The sequence below is a fragment of the Diabrotica undecimpunctata genome, chromosome 4 (assembly GCF_040954645.1).
Source record: "Diabrotica undecimpunctata isolate CICGRU chromosome 4, icDiaUnde3, whole genome shotgun sequence".
NCBI lineage: Eukaryota > Metazoa > Arthropoda > Insecta > Coleoptera > Chrysomelidae > Diabrotica > Diabrotica undecimpunctata.
Genome location: NC_092806.1, coordinates 36,507,439 through 36,527,823, shown reverse-complemented (window position 1 = coordinate 36,527,823; position 20,385 = coordinate 36,507,439). Strand labels below are relative to the sequence as shown.

At 29.7% G+C, this 20,385-nt stretch overlaps 1 protein-coding gene across 2 annotated transcripts in view; it reads right to left on the bottom strand.

Annotated features, from left to right (window-relative positions):
* Nucleotides 1–10,535, bottom strand: part of Tmtc2 (Transmembrane O-mannosyltransferase targeting cadherins 2) — a 1,074,543-nt gene extending 1,064,008 nt beyond the window's left edge. For both annotated transcript variants that reach the window (XM_072529360.1, XM_072529361.1), the window contains exon 1: nucleotides 10,027–10,535. In XM_072529360.1, the coding sequence (XP_072385461.1) occupies nucleotides 10,027–10,112 (86 nt within the window). In that variant the 5' untranslated portion in view covers nucleotides 10,113–10,535. The remainder of the gene's footprint in view (nucleotides 1–10,026) is intronic.
* Nucleotides 10,536–20,385: the final 9,850 nt, after the last annotated feature.

Below are 20,385 nucleotides of genomic sequence, written 5' to 3'. Positions count from 1 at the left end.
TTGGTCAAAATTTTAAATTTCATGTTTTCTTTAATTAAAGTGGTTATATACTTTTAGGACACACTGATAATGAAATATAGATTCTTAAAACGTTATTTGATGTAGCCTGATTGGGTGTTTTAATTATATACCTCATATAAAAGATTTTTAAATAATTTTTTTTGATACATGGTATACAGCCAGCTACAAGTACTTAGTTTTCTTGTGGGGTTCTGAAACAGATTTTAAATTAAATCAAATTAGCTCTTATTTTATCCTAATTGACCATTTTTTATTTAAATGTACTATAATAAGCTCCTTTAAATAAACCAAAGAAATACCCTACATATGTATTTGATTCATATTACAGTAAGTATTGGTTTGTCTACATCGTCTAAAGCGCAATGAAAAATCCGAATCAGAATTAAAACTTTTTACGAAATCATAATTTAATTTATTATTTATCACAATTGAAGTCTTTTTGACGTACCTATTGCTGGTAATATAATATACATTCCCATTTATAACCAAAAATGTGTCTTTATTTATATTTTTATATAAATTATGAAAGGAGCCTTAAGTAAAATAGAAAACATATTTGCAAAACCAATTTAATAGGTTCGTTTCAACCAAATATTTTAAAGTATGATAATTAATTCAATATTACATGGTCTTTACCATGTCTGTACTAGCTTTGTCTATTATTAGATATTAAAACACTTATAGTGACAAGCAGAGTAACCCTTCATAATAAAATATTCACTTCCTCTTAGCAGGAAGTGAACTGCTGTAAATCAAGACGTACTTGATACGGGACATCAAATAATACAGAGTTATCATGTCCATGCAGACGATTATAAATTACGTTTGATCTCAACTAGATGCCGGATATTATTCAAATCAGACCAATTTGTCTCAATTTAAGCCTAATCACTCACCCATCGCCATATTCAAATCAATATTACGAACAAGAATGCTGTGTAGAATGGACTATATTATTAGAGATTTGTTATTTACGCTGCTGTTTCAACATATATATTTTATAGCAAATGCATATTTTTTATTATAGGTATATTTATAATTATTAAACGTCGACTATCAGCATCATGTATACCAAAAGAGGAAAGATATATTTTAAAAAATAAACACTAGTAACCTGACACTAAAAATCTTCGGTAATGAGGTTTGGAACTATAGCTCTCTCGAAACGCAGTGTTCTTTTTATTAATGGCAGGAAGGTGATTTACATCTCAGCAAGAGGCTGCAGCATGCCGGATCGTCACAACCACAACAAATTGCCTGGTTAGAATGAACATTTCTCGTTTTAAAATGGCTTTTGCATAGTTTCCAGTATTTTTCGTCTGAACGATACAATGCTAAATAAAAGGATGAATAGCAACTGACTAAGTTTATAAATTAAAACCAAATTACCATCACGAAATAATTCAATTCTAGAAACATTTATTTATAATTAGGAGTAAAATTGAACAAAAAAATGTTAGTTGAGAAAAAACTTATTTACTTATTAACGGTTTATATCTTTACAGATACAATATCATTATTTCAATAAATATACATACAGGGTGGCGCACCAAAAACGAAAGACATGCATTTTCGGCAACTAATTATTTTTCTTGGAAAACCTATCTCAGACTTTTTTTTTATTTTTAAGAGGACATATTAATTAGCAGTTTACTATCATACCAACAGTACCCTAGACAAGGGTGACATGAGCCCAAAATACTAACTAGAAAGGAACATTAATTGATACTTTAATTTAACATTGATTATCATGTATAGTTTAAAAGTTCTGATACAATAGATACTTAACTTCAGATTACTGGAGGTCTATTAATATTCCAGCGACTGGATACCTTTCTGTTTACATGGAAGGATAAATAGCTGAAAATGATTAAGTATATCCTATGTAAAATTTAAATAAAACAAGAAAATTGGAATATCTCGGACATATTACACGTGGAGAGAAATACACCTTGCTCCAACTGATTATACAGGGAATGATCCAAGGAAAGAGAAGCATAGGGAGGCGTAGAATGTCATGGCTGCGCAACCTGAGAGAGTGGTACGGATGTACATCAAATGAACTTTTCAGAGCAGCCGTCTCAAAAGTACGAAGACCTATAATGAAGAAGATGTAAAATTTGTCGCTAAATATAAATATGTAGGTCCTCCATATCAAAAGTGGTACCAATTTTTATAAACAATTTTTTTAATAAATTAATCTTTAAATTTAAATATTTTAATTTACTATTAGCTCTATATAAAAAATAGACAGTTTAAACCGATTTTACAATTCCAAGTTATTTAAAAAAAAATGTAACACATATTAACAAGTACCTACTAACAAATAGCTTTTCGCCCACGCAGAATCAAGCTCGGCGATCTAGTACATTGTCGACATTACGCTTGCTTGGAGAGGTTATGGTTTTTTTTTTTATTTAAAGATAAAGTCGCATCCACCTAACGGTTATTAGCGATGGATCTGTACAATTTTACAAGCATAGTTATATTATATGGTTACAAAAAAGATTTTTTTTCCTACACAATAGTACTAAAAAAAGTCAGTAATGCTATAAAAAAAGTTAAATCCTATGGAACACATCGATAGCTTTTAAATAATCTATTAAGTACTTTGAATACCTATTTTGACCTAACACAACTGATAAATTTGAATCTATATTATAAAGAGATTGTTGATGTTTGAATTTGTCACATTCAAAGATATGTTTTACTGTTAAGGTTGAATTACAGCGCTCGCATATTGGTGGGTTACATTTTGAAAAAAGATAAGAGTGTGTGAGTCTAGTATGGCCTAATCGTAATCGGTTAACTACACTCTGTTCATTGCAATTTTTGTACAAAGGCCTAGTTCCTTTAACTGTGTCTTTAATTTGTCGTAGTCTAGAAGTTGATATTTGCCATTCGTTTAGAAGTTGATATTTCGCCAGACTTCTAAGATTATTGCCTTAATAGAAAGCTTTTAATCTTCTGGACCGCACTTTAATATTATTTCTGAGTCCGCACTAGACACTGCACTACGCGCACTTTAGTCTGCTTCTTCATTTCCGGGGATACCCACATGAGAAGAAATCCATAGTCGAAGAACAGTTGAAGTCAACTGTTCTTCCTTTTTCCTGACATGTGTGAAGTTCTAATTTGATCATTTTTTCAATTGGATGTTTAGGATATACTCGTTCAGTTGAAGTAATAACTCAGAGATGGGGATACAATGGGGTGATAGTTGAAATAGATATTTACTTGAATTGATCACAAAAGCGGCACCAACTGAATTGTTAGATTTTGAAGCATCTGTAAATATTTTGAAGAAATTTTCATAAGTTTGGAGTATATTTGACAAAATAGTTTTTATTTCTGAGGGACGTATTTCCGACTTATTATATTTGCTCAAATATACATTACACTGTGGGATATTGATTGACCAAGGGTTATGAGGATCGGTAATGTTTTGATCAAATGTGTCAGAAAAATCAAAGTTTAATTTTTTGCAATATGTTCTAACTCTTTCATAGTATGGTTTTCTTAGTTTATCATTATAATTAAAATGTTCGGTATATTTATCTGTGAAGGTGTTACTATAAATAGGTTTTTCTGGATTACAGAATACCGAGGATGAATGTGTTAATGTCAGTTGCATTCGCCTGTGGTAAAGGGATGGCTCATCAAGTTCAGCGTATATGCTCTCAATAGGTGTACTTCTAAATGCTCGTAGTGCGATTTTTAGCCCATTATCATGAGTTGTACCCAGAGATTTTAAAATAGACTTTCTGGCAGAACAATAAGCGATGCATCCATAATCGAGTTTAAACCTGATTAACGATTTGTATACTGATAATATTGTATTTTGGTCGGAACCCCATTTCCTGTTGGATAATGTTTTTAAAATATTTATTTTCTTATGGCAAGTTAATTGTAATTGCTTTATATGTTCTCGCCATGTCAGTTTGTTGTCTAAATGCAATCCTAAAAATTTAATATGAGTATCTACTGTTATTGGTTTTCCGTATAACGTAAGATTTAATGCAGTACTTACATTTGCTGTTTTTGCAAAAACCATGACTCTTGTTTTTGTAGAAGAAAATTCAAAGCCAGTATTCAGAGACCATGTTTCCGGTTTATTGATAAAGCTTTGTAAACATTTTGTCATACTATCTATATTTTTCTCTTTTGTAAATACCACTAAATCATCAGCATAAATCCGTGCTTTTACTAATTTTTTGCCAGACTTCCTTGGAGCTAGTTGTGTTGTTTATTTCCTATACAAACTTCTGCCATGAATTCCTTTTAGCTTGCGTTATTATAAGTTGCGCTTTTGCCTTTAATTCTTTAAAATTAATTCTGTTTTCCGGTGTCTTGTGCTTCTTATAATTATTAAAAGCAGATTTACTATTTTTTATGACCTCTTCGCATTCTTTAGACCACCACGGTACTGGTGTACGCCCCTGTATTTGTTCTGTTTTACCAATATACAATATAGCACCTTCTAAAATTATGTCATTGAGTGATTTAATGGTCTCGTCAATATCATTGGTTATTTGGACCCTATATATGTGACTATCAATATATTGATTGTCGGTGATTGATAGTCTTTTGGGACCAAACCCAAAAATCCCTCAAATCTAGAAAAATTTGACGTTTCATTTGCCATCCCATTACCCTAAATCGGCTAATGGTATTACAAAACGACGACAATGTAAATATTGCTGGCAGACTAAAAAAGAAAGAAGAGACTCATTGTTTTATTGTGCATTGTGCCCTGAACATCCGGGATTGTGCTTAAGAAATAGTTTTAGACGTTTTCATGAATAAATTGAAAATTAGGTAACTAGTTTGTTTTCTTGATGTTTTTACCATTTAATAATTACTTATATTAGTTATCTAGGTTCATAATTATATTTTTTCTCAATCAGATTATTATTTTTTTTTAAGTTCAACAGACACATTTTCTGCCCTGTGGCCACCAACGCGACTCCGCGGTGAGTTTTTTTTTGTGGCCAAATTAATTTTTTTGTACCCTATTTATTATAAATGACTTTTAAGAGTGTACCTTAAAAATTAATTAGCTTACACGAATACATCTCAGTGGCCCACTGTTTTCCTTTAAAAAAAGGGACGGAGCTGAACGTGTTAATAGCCTATTTATTTACAACAAATAAGAAACCTAATTAACGGCATTTGAAAGATCAGTGACTGAAGTTTTAATGTACAAAAGTTTGAAAAAATCGCTTTTGAACAGAATTGTCTACAAAACTTCAAAATGTGAAGCTTTAGTTCATTGAGCTTGAAGTAGTGAAGGGTGTACTTTAAAATTTGCACTATAAACTTTATCTTCGGTTCTTGTTGATGGTGTTTCATGTTTCTTTTTTAATTTGTATGTACTTTTCGCGTACATTGCGACTGTCCCTTTTGTTAATACATTTAATAATAGATTTTTTCTTCTTACATCAAAAATGTATTACAACCATCGTAAAAAAATAGAAAATTTAGACAAATTGTCTAATCCGAAATAATAAACAATTATCTTGAGATTTGCTTAGATAAAACGATGATTTAGTAAGCCAATACATAGTTCATATTCTGATTGAGGTGCTTATCAATTAACGATTACCAATGTCTCACTTAATAGCTTTAAAACAGGCAAATACAACAAATTCTTTAAAAATCCCACATTTTGTTGAAGAAGAATTGTCCAATTTTTATCTTTCAACTGCTGTACCTCACGAAAAATTCTTTCTTTTTTCTCTGATACTGTTTTATATATAGTAAAGGCAGCAAAAGATTTGCAAATATTTTATCCCAAAATTAATTTAACATGTTTTTTAGCACATAGCTTTAATAGGGTTGCTAAAAAAATAGAACAAACCTTCCTCTTGTCAATGATTAAATTTCAAGTGTAAAAGAGTTTGTTAAGGCGCCAGTAGGAGCTCAACTGTATAAAGACAGGCTTCCTAATACATCATTTCCTCTACAACCAGTGGTGACAAATTGGGAAACCTGGTTAGAGGCGGATAATTTTGATCAAATTTTCTGATGACAACAATCAAGCAATTTCTTCTGCTTTTAACGGACATACAAAAATAAAATCATTAAACAACAAATTCATTTTCTGAAAACAAATTATATTTTTGGACCTGAAATACTCAATAAATTACAAAAACTGCAAGTCCACTTTCAGAACGTGTTGCTTTAGGAGAAATATTTATTTCTTCTTGTGAAAACGCTAAGAAAACAATTCTAGTACAAATTTTATGAAAACTAAATAATATCATTGACAAAAATCAAGGAAAGTTCTTTTAGTGGCAAATATTTTCTGGGGAAAATTTTCGGAAGCTTTTAGCCAACATAAAATATGCTCCTACCAGTTGATCTTGAAATAAATTTTTGTATTTTTTAGTTTTTTAGTATTAAGCTTGATTATGTTAAAAGAAATAGAGCTAAAAGGAACTACAACGTTAAAGGGGTTTTATTATTTCATATGGTCAATGGACCTGCAAATTTGAAAAACCGCAAAGTGCTACCATTTAGAGGGGTGAGTTTTTGAAAAGGAAGTGGATTAGTCCCTATACACTACTATTTTATGCACTTTTGGTACATATACATCTAAGAAAAGTTATTCAAAATTAAATTTCCTATGGATGTCACCTTTTAAAGTAAAAAATAATTTTTTTTGGCCAAAATATATTCAAAAAACGAAGCAAAAAAGGATCTAGATATAGATATTGCTTTATAAAACAAAACTTTTTATCTTTTTATTTTTTAATGATATTTAGTGAACGTTATTACGATTTACACTGTCCCAGATACGATTTTTCAAAGATTTTTCCCATTTTTTCGCAATCATCGTCCTATAACTTTTTTCTACTCAGTTTTAAGTATATGCAGTGGCATAATTATTATAATGAATTTAAAAAAAATCAATTACCTTGAAAATGGTCTATAGTTAAAGGTTCAAGAGCTATTTTTAAGCAAGATACGGTTGTTTAAACTCAAAGAACCGAAAACATCGATTTTCCAATAATCTGTACGCCGTTGAAAAACAATTTTTTTAACAAGAAATGTAGCTAATATAATTTTAAAGAAAAATGTTTCTTTACACTTTTTCTGTGGAATAAACCGTTCTCTCAGACACAAAGGTTGAAAGTACCGGCGATTTTAACTGTATTACGCTTGCGAAATTAATTTTTTAAATAAAATTTGTATTACCTCGACGGTAAAAATTCGATAGCTTTTGATAAGAGTGTCCTTTCGACGAAAATTAAAATGGTTTTTAAAGAGAAAGAAAGTAGCTTTTGTGTGCAATTTTTGCGTTTTGCAGTAAATAGCAAAAATCGTTATAAGTAGAAAACTTTGAAGAACCGTGTCTTACTTATAATTAGTCGTAGGTCCTTCTACAGTAGACCATTTTAAAAGTATTTTTCTTTTCTTTTAATTTAATATACCTATTATTTTATATACCTTAAATTAAATAGAAAAAAGTTATAGAACAATATTTGCGAAAAAATAGGGAAAATGGCTTAAAAATTGTATCTCTAAAAATATTGTAAATCTTAAAGATTTTTACTAAATGCATTTGGAAAAGGAAAGATAAAATCTTTTATCTGTAAAGTATTGCACATACCTGTACCTTCGTGTAAAAATTTATGGGACATAAAAGAAAAATCGAGTATTTCCGTTTTTTTTTTGCTTCGTTTTTTTTAATACATTTTTGTAAAAAAAATATTTTTAACTTTCAAAGATACCATTATGATATAAAATTTAATTTTAAACAATTTTATTTAGATGTATATGTGCGAAAAATGCATAGAATTCACAAAAACGCACCTTTTTATATGGTAGCACGTCGCGGTTTTTTCATATTTGGGCGTCCATTGACATTTTATTTAATTAATTAAACAATAAAAGCCCTTTAACTTTGTAGTTTCTTTCTAAAGTAGATAATCAATAGCTCATATCTATATTCTGACAGAAAACATAAATTTTTAATAGAAGATTTTGAGAAACATTTAATTGTCAGCTGTTTTAATGAGAAATCTGAAGTATAAGAAGTAAAATTATTGTAAGTTTTATTTTAACCTGCTCAATATAATAAATATTCATAGTAAGGCTTTTTTCAATATAATGTTAATTTTTTTCTGCATCTTATTGGCAGATTCATTACGAGTGAGACAGATAAAATAAAATAATTAAAAAAATCTTTTTCCAAGTAACAATTTTAATTTGTGTTGTAAGAACATTATAATATGTACTAACTTCAAATCTCTTAATTTTACACAGTCATTGTTTTTACTTATTCATGATAATACTAGCAAGAGAACTGGACAAAATACTCTACCACATAATAAAACAAACTAAATCTACAATCCTGCTGGGTAAAAATAAAAAAAAGGAGAAAAAATTTTATATTTTTATAACTTCAGATTTGTTTATCAAAGTATCTTGCACCTAGACATAGTCAGAATGCTAAATTTTTAAAAATAAATCTTATACGATTTTTGGATTACATTTACTATTATTAGAAAATAAATACTATCCATGATTAATTAGTATACCAAAACTAGAGATATATTATTAGAATAAGCGTAGTGGCTTTTTCTGTTAGTCTTAAGAACAAATAATAATATTCTCAATAAATTTTTTATAACATTAAGTGCACAAAAAATGTACATCAGAAACAGAAAAAATTGTTCTTCATCCTGAATCTTATTCTTTAACACATCTTGTAGGAGCCCCAGATATTGGCAATTATTTTAAACTTCACTTTACGTTTCAATAAACAAAATATTTTTGCAGAAATGTACATTGTTTTTCTGTTATATATATTCGTCAGTTATTAAAATTATAATCTTATAATTCTTTTATGGCTTTGTCAACATTTTCAAAATTGAGTATATCTCAGTGGTAAACTGAATACCTTACTGCAACAATAAATGTTAAAGTGCCAAAATAACGTAACATAATACTTATTTCGTATATGACGTAAAACTAAAACATTTCAAGACAATACGTTTATCAAACAATCTCAACAAAAATTTGAACTAAAGTTATGGAATAATGTGATCATAATCTAACTTTAATTATGAAACTGCAGCTCTCAAACTACCAAATGTAGCTACAGGAGCTACAGACAGAATATATAGGATTATAATGTGAAACAAATTTATATTTTAAATATAATTGAACACGACATGCTATATTGCATGGGTGCAAATTATCTTAGAATGAATAATTACACGAAATTTGAAATGTAGGAGTATAATATTAAATATATAAGTAAAATGATTATTTTAAAAGGTAAAAGTAATAACTAAGCCAAAAAAACTTCAAACTTGGGCTCAATTTAAATGATTACACTTAAAAACACAACACAAAATACCAAATAAAAGTACTAACATGAAAGAAGATATGAAAACAAAGTACAAAGCTAAAATATACCTACATAAAGACTCTGATTAACGAAGTTCTACAAAGAAGTAAGAAATATAGCGAGTAAATATAACAGTATAAACTAAACTGCACACTACATAAGTATATTAAAACCATTAGCCTTATATTTGACTTGGAGAATCTTGGAGAGTAACAAAAATAATCCAAATAAAATAATGATTTGAGATGCCCAAAGCTTCTGTTGAATAGGTATATAATTAAAAGACAACAAAATAGTCGACGTAAAACTATCGACTAAACATCTGCAGTCATATCTCTTTATCGGCTAAAAACAGATTATTAAGATCTGTAGTTGTCTTAATAAGTGTTTTATTACCAATAACAATATTTTTAATGACACCGTATATACCAAAATATAAACAGAGGTAGTAGCTGAAACAGCTGTTGTGTTTAAAAATATTGCGGAAATAAGTACATAATCATACAAGAATTTTCTTATGTAATACGCATAGTAAAACAGTCCCGATATAATCGATCTCAAAAAATATTAAATTTTTTGTTGTTTAAATTTATATATACTTAGATTTTATTTTTCCTGCAACGTATACAAAATACGTCACTCACCGGTCATCGTAAACAAATCCAGCATCCAACGTATTGTAATAGAGCAGGAACGCCAAGATGCAGCAAAGGGTGCTGACATAATCCATTTCGGAAAATAACCCTTAGAACATTTTCCTGCAGTAAAAGCAGTAACTACATTTACAGCTAAAGTTACTTGTTGCGTTCCACAAAATCACACAAATTTGTATTACACATATTATTGTTCAACAAATCGAGGTCCAAAAAGAGTAAAATGAGCAGATTTTATAGCAGGATAATTTCCTGCCGACAAAGTAAAAACGAGTTCGAGTCTGATTAATTAAACGGAAGTTATTTCCTTTATTGTTTTTAACGATTTCTCACGTTCCTGCATCGAGTCAATAAAACTTTATTAATTTTCTCGCACAGTAGGTGTAATTGATTAATGATTGCGAGTTATACGTCTTTACCTGTTGGACTTTTAGCCACGATCTTTATCGTTTTCGAATGACGCGATAGAAGCGATACAATGCGATCCGGCAACCGCAAGCGTGCGGTTATATACGCGAGAGCAACATTGCGCTAAGACTGACTTGAATCTCTGATCGACCCTTCGGGTTTCCACACGCCCCGCATGTGCGCACGCACCCTCAACGTTTTCCGACCCTTACTACAGGTGGTACAAGTCACAATGTTAGCAAGCGACCATTCAAGAGAGCTTTCCTTACACCCCATTTACTATTTTCTGGACACAACATGTCGAGAAGCAATTCGTTAACCCTATCTTCGGACTTTTTGGTAATTCTTATTACCTTCAAGATGAATAATGTACAGGAAATAGACGACAAGGATATCATAATTTATTATATTAACTAATTTTTAAAATGAGTAAGTATATGTGGTAGTTTCTTAAAACGAATATAACTAATTAAAATTCCGGTTTTAATAATTTCATTGTCTTATAATAAAACATATTTATACAGCAAATATACAGGGTATACAAAATAAAGTAAATATAACTAAATGTATAAATAGGTATTAATTTCTGACAACTTGTAAATGATCTGGTAGCTGGGTTATTTCAATTACTTACTTCAATTGAATTAATTGTAATTTGGGCGTTTATACCGGTGTTCTTACTAATGATCATTAGTTTTGTCTTCTTGCAATTTAGTTTTAGGCCGTATTTGTTACATGCTTCTACAACATTATCCATCATACTTTGAAGCCATTGCGCCTTATCTGCCAGCAACACTGTACCGTCTGCATATCTAATGTTGTTTATAAGTTGGCCATTTTAAAGCAGCAATCCCATCTTCTGATTCGTGCAAGGCCTCTCTAAAGATGTTTTCAGAGTATATGTTAAATAATGCCGGTGACAATATGCAACCCTGTCTAACTCCTTTTTCGACTGTGAAGATCTCGGACAGTTCATTTTCTAATCATAATGTTACTCCCTAAAAAAAGAAATTTTACTACAACTGATTAATGGAAGTGAGTGTATTGATCTCACGAGAATCTTAAAAAATATCAAAAATTGCCCCACGGTAATTTAGTTAACACTTTAACACATTGGCCTTTAAAACACATCTTGAATTTTGTCGATGGGACATTTCGATCAAAAGATATCGAATTTTTACCGTCCAGCTGATACAAATTTTATTAAACATTGATTTCATAAGCTGAGAAGTTCAAGAAATGCTTATGAACATTTTTGTTTAAAATTAGCTCCGCTACATTTTTTATTTGAAACATTTTTTTCTACTGTGTTCAGATTCTTGGTAAATCGATTTTTTTGCGTTTTTACTTCTCTGCGAGGATGGTTTTAGGGTGAAGCCGAGGGAAAGAAGTCGTAAACTTTTATGCATCTTTTTTGGGGTCACAAAATTAAGATTCTGATATGACATCCCTATGATGAATAACAAATAACCAATAAAACGTGTCTGCTCTCATTGTTTAATAATATACAGGGTGAGTTGTAATTTTTGACTGAAATTTCTATTCGTCATAACTAGAATCCGGATTTTTAAGCAAAATGCTTATTGTAAATAATAAATTTAGTATGCAAAAATAAGTAATTTGACACTACTTTTTTATGCTTTTTGGCTTTTTTAAATATATTCTTATCATTTTTGCATTTGACCTAATTTTTATAATGATTCTATTCTTCAAAACATAATCTATAAAATCCTGTTAAAAAATATTAATTATATTGACATTTTGCTAATCTTTATTTGTTATTATTTTCGCTCATATCTGTAAACCTAAATAGATACTTCCGGGACTTCCCTGTCCGTGTTGTTTCGTCTGTAAGTAAAATCCCGTTGAGACTGTACACGTTTATAGAATGTTTGCTGTACGGCGATAGACAGCGATTTATGTTAAATATTTGTGAATTGAATTAAAATACCAAACCAAAAACCAACCATAACTGAATGGATGGATAAAGGAATATAAAGAGTTAACATTCTAACATGGTGAATTATTTTGTAGAGAATGTGTAAGTTTTATTTTACAAATTATCCATATCTATAGGGGTTACCTTAATACTGTGAAAAAATTTAGTTAAGTTTCCTACTTTAAAAAAAATCCTATAAATATGCGATCGTGTTTCTACAAAAATAAAGAGCGTTAAAGTTTTATATCTATTTTAGTTCTTTGCAAATAATATTTGAAATAATGTCGATATTTGAATAAAACTTGGTAGTATTTTGACGTATCTGTAATTTAAAAGTTTAGTATTGGAACTTCAAGTCAAATCGATAAAAGGTAAGATTTTTAGGATGTTTTAGGTGAAATAAAATTACAAAACAATCTTGCTTTTTTTAGAAGCAACTGTTGTTTTGTGAGTGAAACAAGAAAATATTGGAAGAAACAGCAAATGTTATTGGCTGAGTCGATTTAAAAAAAAATCAACAGTCTTGAAAAAAGATGTAAGGTATTCCTGGAAAAATTGGTCAAATAATATTAACAAAACTCAAAGTTGTATTAACAAAGAACGAAGGAGTTTAAAAGATGAAGAAAATATTTTTAACCGTAACTGGAATGTTAAATATATAACATAGATCCCGCAGTAGTGGCAACGTACAAGTATGCAGCCATAACCAGTGTCATTACCAGGTTAAAAGAAACTTTACGATTTATAAAAATGTTTTGAGTAACAGGCGCCGAAATTCTACAATGAAACATTTAAATGAGTAATTACTATTTAAATGGGAATAAGCCACAATTAAAGGTTAAAGTAAGTGTGATTGTGGCTTATTCCCATTTAAATAGTAATAACTTTAAGATGCCACAGGAAAATAGCTTCAGAACAATATTTAAATAAGTATTTAGTTATTTCATGCTTCAAAAAAAATTATATATTTTCATTTATCTAAGGTGTGTCGATAAAAATTAGGTTAAAGCATTTTTGTGGCAATTAAAGACCAATTGTGTCGCGAATTCCTCGGCAGAATGTAGTAGGATCTGGTTACCCATATTGAAAGAGGAAGTTATTAAAAGGAAAATACCAATATTGGTAAGTCAGTAACATATAGAGAATACATCATTTATGTTTTTTAAATAACAAACATATAAAATCGGAATTTGGTGTTTATTGAAGGTAAATTAAATGCACGATCAAATACTTACCATGTCGGGATAGTATTATGAGGTTTTTTTCCTGGTTTTTCCCCCATAATTTACTATGGAATCACTAACAGGAGAATTTTACTGTCATCATGGCATGTATTTGTCTTTTTAAAATGTTTTTAAAATTTATCTTGTTTAATTTACAATGTTTGTATTTTGAGAACGATTTCCGAAGTGGAAATTGAAACGTCAATAAACGTATTTTAACCTTTAATTGTGGCTTATTCCCATTTAAATAGTAATTAATTTAAAATGCCACAAGAAAATAGCTTCAGAACAATATTTTTGTGGCAGTTATCTATTTTTTTTTGTTTGTTCTATTTTATTTTTGAATTTATAATAGGCACTTACTAGTTCTTAAGCTAAGATTAGCAATTATTATATATGCTTTACGCTGATTTTCGTAAAAAATGTCTTGTTAAAATTTATATGCTTATTTTCATACTTTTTTTGTATAATAAAATGCTTTTTTTTTGTGCTTTTAAATCTGAGCCCTAGTCATAACTTCTGAACGGTAAGTCCAATGTGTCGCATATTTTGATCAAACGTTACACTACTACCACCCAATCAATTATTATATATTTACACTAACAAAAGTCAGGACCGCCTTTAAAAAATTAGTTCGTTTTGGAAATAGCAAAAATTTCACTCTGCATGCGGTTTTTGAAAACTTTAATAACAATTTGATAATTTAGACAGTGAGAGAATTAAAATCGTCGGCTTAGAGTGTAAATCGGCTTACTCCATGTTAGGTTAATTTTTAGCACAGACAAAAAACATGCCTAAAAAATATGAATATATTTTAAGAAAAACTTTTATATTTCTAAACATATATTTTTATTCCGCACAATTTAAAATAAAATAAAAATAAATTATTTCAGTATTTATTTATTTAACACGACTATGTGATTTAGCAGGTTTTCGTAATCAAATATTTTTTATAAAATATCTTAGTCGGTTTGTCGCAAACACAGACAAAATTTTATAACAATATTAGTAACATTTTATAAAATATATAGCTCCAATAAGAAAAGTTATTGGAGCTATATTTATGTTAAATTCAGCATTTTACATTTTGGATTTTTTTTTCAGTCTTGATACTGACAGGAACTTTCATTTAGGATCTTAATAAAATCACATTATTTGTATTTCTTATATATACTAAAACTTTAAAATCAACAAAAAAATAAATTCTTCCTTAATTTAACTCAAGAAACGTATTATTACTTTTTTAGAACAAACTAAACTGGTTTATTTTTATAATTAATGTTTTGAAATTTCCTCAGTTTCACAATCTTAAAATTTAAGAATTAATAATGAATTTAAGAATTATGTGGAGAAAAAATAAATATTCCATTGTATATGCCTATTTGAATATTTATAAAATTCTTATAAGAGTTTTCTAAAACCGTATACAGAGCAAATTTTTTTCTATTTAAACCTGGGCCTGTATTTTTCCAGTTCCACTTGAATCAGGTCCGGTTTGTTTGTTAAATATTAAATTAGATGTTTGTACATATAAATTTAATTTTTTTTACGTCGTTGGTTCACGTTTCTAAACTTTTATTTCATAGTTAAATTTAAGGGTTTTTAATTAAAAATAAAGTAATCGCGCAAGAAAAAAATATACATGGTGTTATAATTGCCCATTTGTCTAATTTATAAAATTCTTATTAAAATTTTTAAAAACCTTGTACAGGATAAAATTTTTGCTTTGATACAATAATATTGTTAATTGGGCCTGCGTAGCGCAAGCGGTAGAATGCTTGCCTCGCAAGCCGGTGGTCCGGGGTTCGAATCCCACCGCCGGCAAGAACATCTAGACATTTTAAAAATGTCTATAGGCCCCAGGTCGACTCAGCCTGAATAAAAATGAGTACCTTGGGTAAAACCAGGGGTAATAATAGACGGTTGAAGCGTAGCACTGGCCATGTTACCTTCCTTGTATACCGTAGGCCCTAGATATAGCAGACTACCCTGCTATACTCCCAAAGCCGCGACAGCGGTATAAAACGGGAGACTATTATTATTATATTGTTAATTGATTTCAATTAAAGGTTGTAATTTTTTATCTAAAGTTCGTCATAATTATTGACAACGTGTAAATCTTACAAATTATAAGCTTATTTTAAAAAATGGTTTTAAATTATTATCGATAACAACATAAGAGTCTTAAATAACAGTATTAAACCAGTTTACATTAGTTTTTGTGCAGAATATGTGGAAATTTAGAAATTATCGTTAATGTATGTGATTTTTAAAAATATTAGTAAAATGGTAAAATGTTCAAAATTTCAAAATGTATTAATATCCATAAAAACCCCTTAACCAAATAAGCAGAATTTTTATTATAAAAATGTCTCTCAAAGCTCTAAAAGTATTTTACGTTCTAATTTCCGGCGAATATTCCCAATGAATTCTACGCCTCTAAAAAAATTATATAATCAATAACCATCCGAAAATAATGTTTCTTTATGACTCGGTGGCCGTAATAATAACACCGTTTTGTTTTCCTGCTACTTTGCATATTAATAAAACGGACTGTGTCGAAACTCGCCCTGTCCGGTATTTATTTCCATACTATAATGGAGAATATAGCGAACAAAATTGTGAAAAACGCCATCAACCGAAAAAATACATTACGATATTGTCGCCTGGCACAGGGTCAATGCTCACACATTCGGTTTCGAAGTGCATATTTTCATAAATGAATTTATTGTTGCATGCTCCTTCACGATTACTTCATTTTCAGTTCACTTTGTCTAAATAGTGCTTTCGTTAATAAAGTAAGATTAACTTTATATACAATCGACTCTTAATTAGGGTTGAGCAGGAAAGGCAAGGAGGAAAATTATTCATTGCTTTATTTATTTTTCTAAAATAGACAACTTTGAAGCAACTGCACTAATAGAGATAATGTTATATATTCATATGCATATAAATAAAACTATACAAAGAGTGCAGTAGACCCATTATCAACTTATACCAAAAATAAAATAGAACGGAATTGAATCGATTATTTTTAAAGGGGCTAAGAAGTGATATTCTCACGTTTTGAGAAAAACAAAAAAATGTTTATTTTTTAACCTCTTGATATTTTAAACTTTTTATTCTTTTTTTCATGAGTATGGTTCGGTTAAAGGTGTAAAATAAAACATTATTATTACAAAGTTTAAAACAAAATTAAAAAAAAAACATGGTTTTCAGTTGGTCTTCCAGGATTTCTTGGTCTTCCAGGAATTTAATATGTTGACGTTAACCTCTTGCTTATCTTCTGGTACCCAGTGGTTAAGGCTTTGCAAATGGCCTATTTTGTTTCCAAAATTGGCACCATGTCTTCAGGCTATGCTGATATTTTGGGCCATTCGATATTAAATTGGCTGTAGTGTTTCGGTAAAGCCACATGGAAGTTATCAACACCAAAAATTAATATATTCCGATACCCTTACATAACCTGGAGTTTCAGAGCTATATACATAATGGGTAGGGATTGAAATTGCAAAATAAGTTATTTGAGATTGCAGAACATTTATTTGTTGAGATTCAGTTGACAGGCTTGTCTTTTAATAATACTTAGGCCACCACTGCTTAAAATCAAGAATCTCACTAGTGTGAACTTCTTTTACAGTAAACTTGCTTTTGGCACGTAAATTAACAATAATTTCTGTGTACTTATGAATTCCAAATATTCTGTCAAATTTTTTTTAGGTGGTTTTTTATGACACCGATATCCCTGTCACAGGGCAAGAAGGAGTGCCCTCTAATGGGAAAATAATTTTATCGAGGCGCCTCATAGAAGAGCCAAACATAATCTTATAATAGTGTGGTTCTTATTTTGCCTAGGGCAGTTGTGACAAAACAGTTTTAACTCTTTTATGATGGGTGGTAGGTAATTTTTTATATAATCAAGCTAAAAGTTACACACTTCATTAGGGCCCTTATTGCCTGTCCGTGATAAATATAGAAAAATACATATAGAATGTTAAGTACATTAACCACTAACTGTTAGTTGGGTCTTATAGAAGATTTCTTGTACAGGTAAATGTGGTACATGAACATTTTGCATATAGTCAAATGCGAACCCTATCACGTCGTTTCTATCGTGACACTCTTTACCAGTATCTTTTAAATTTTTATAAAACTTGTTGACCCTTTTATGTGTACCAACCATTCTGCAACAGCCACTTTTTTTGAGGCATCTCTCAGAGAGGGATTTTTAATTTTTAAATTCAATTCTTCTATTTTACGCATATGTCTATTTAAGTACGGCCAAATTTCAAAGTAAAGTTTTCGCAAAATATGTATGATAATAACTGTATTTCATTTTTGTTTTAGAATACTTGGATCTAAACATTTCGTACATAATTTGTGTATTAAGCCTGCTATCTAGATATCTATATCTAGAATCTTTTCCCTGTATAGCTTTAAATATGCTGAATAATTAATATGTTTTGATCTTCTGGCAATGACCGTTTAATATTTTTGCCACGTTTATCTCTAGGAGTCAGATTATTTATCAATGACTTATCCGCTATATTCATTTTTCAGATACAGAATGCAAATTTAAAAAAGCCCTACAACATACTTTTACTTTCGCATCTCCAACGCGAATAAAATGATCAAAGGATACTTCCCTTAATTTATTGTTTTTATTTTCCTGGCTTCTTCCTTTTGCTATATTTTTTTGATGTATCAGGCCTTAAAGATATATATCCTGTTTTTCTTTGTTTTGCATTTTGTAGAAGTTATCAAATACTATTTGCTTTTTCTCATCGTTTAGCTTAGTAAAACACTGCATTTTACATCTAAAAAATAATGCATATATTCGTATATACCTAGGCTATTCAATATATAACTTTATTTAACTTACTTGCAAGCACCTCCGATTTACCTGCCAGCAACCATCTTGCCTTTGTAATCTATATACGCAGTACCACTGACTAGCTTTTTTGATTAAATTTCTTTGGTAATTATCATCATTTCTCACACCTCGCCGTTTTTTTTTAAGATTATCTGACTAAGGTGGCTCCCCTTCACTTTCAGTGCTTCTATTTTTGTCCGAACTAGACATATTGCCAGAAAAATGTGATTATATTACTCTTAACTGCACACAGTATCGAAGCTGTTACATCACTAAAAATATTTCGCGACACCAGGCTTGCATTTTAAACCAAAACAGAGCAAATACAGCATGATACAAAACTTAATATTTATTTGTTAAAGGGACTAAGTTAGTTTGCTTAGGTGCTTTCTGCAGTAAGCCATTATTTTCTTACACAGAAATGCAAGTAAGGAATAATCGAATTTAATTCATTTTTGCACCAAACGTAAGGTTTTGATTCAATAATTAATTTCGCATATTAAAAGTGAAATGGCCGACATAGCACTTAAGCTCTTTCAGAAATAATCGAGCCATTGTGAAACGTCCACCTAAACTGTAGAATTATAACAGGTTAAAAAAATAGAGATATTTAGAAAAGATAACATAGAAGAAGCGTCTCATGTCAAATAAGTATTATTAGGTATTAAACATAGATCTAAAAATTCCAGGTTATTATCTCATAACAAGGACCTTCTAAAAGAGTTACCAAATAAAGTAATGGTTATGATCACAAAACCTTTCAGATGAATTAGCGATAAGACTTCTTCTTCTAAAAGTGACTATCTGTTCCGGATGTTGGCTACCACAAGGCAATGACAACTTTATTTACTACGCTGCAGAATAGCTTGGTTGATTTTACTCCATACCACTTACGCAGCTTTTCAAACCAGGATATTCTTCTTTTTTCTGAACCTCACTTGCTCTGAAGAGTATAACCTGAAGTAAGCCATATTTTCCTTTATTTTGCATAATGTGTACAAAATATTGTCTTGTTCGGAAGCTATTTTCTTGTGGCATTTTAAATAATTACAATTTTAATGGTATTAAGCCACAATTGAAGGAAAATACGTTATAACAATATTATTGAACGTTTCAATCTCCACTTCGGAAATCGTTCTCAAAATACAAACATTAATAAATTAAACAAATTTTGATTTTTGTTACTTGGTGAAAAATTCTTCTAATAATTTAATTTTATCTGACTCATTTATATTGACAATTGATACATATATTATAAATTTTAAATTAGAGGATTTTAAAATGATATTGCCAATATTGCTGAGTTGCGTTCCTGGGACGACTTTACTAAGGGATAGTTTGATTGGATTTGATTAAGAAAAATTCGAAAAATGAGGAAGAAAAATAAACGTTTACATAATAATAGCGGAGAAAATTTGGATGACATAAATTATAATAAAAAGAATACATTTTGGTCAAGCAACTAATTTCTTACATTTGGTAAAATGTAATGACGGGAAGTTGTATTATTATTTGTCAAATAGACTTATGTCAGGTTACGTTACATACATACATAAATAGAATAAATAATATGTTCGAGCCTTTATCTATAAAACTAAATTCGCTCCGGAATGAATATCACATGAATATCACACAACCTCATTTTTATGCAATTGAAATAGGAAATATTTAAATAATTTATCTTAAATGATATTTTATAAGGCTTCAAGCTAACTGCAGAGTGCCTGATGACTTTAACTTTTATATCATATCTTTTACTATTACTGTTTTTAATTATATGCTCTTTCGCGTGAAAAACTTGATTTGCCAGTACTAGATTTTTCCCTTACTTTTCCGTTTGGGGTTAAAAAGATATATTATGATGAATTTTGAGAAACCCAGTTTTTAATACTACATTTATTTTATAC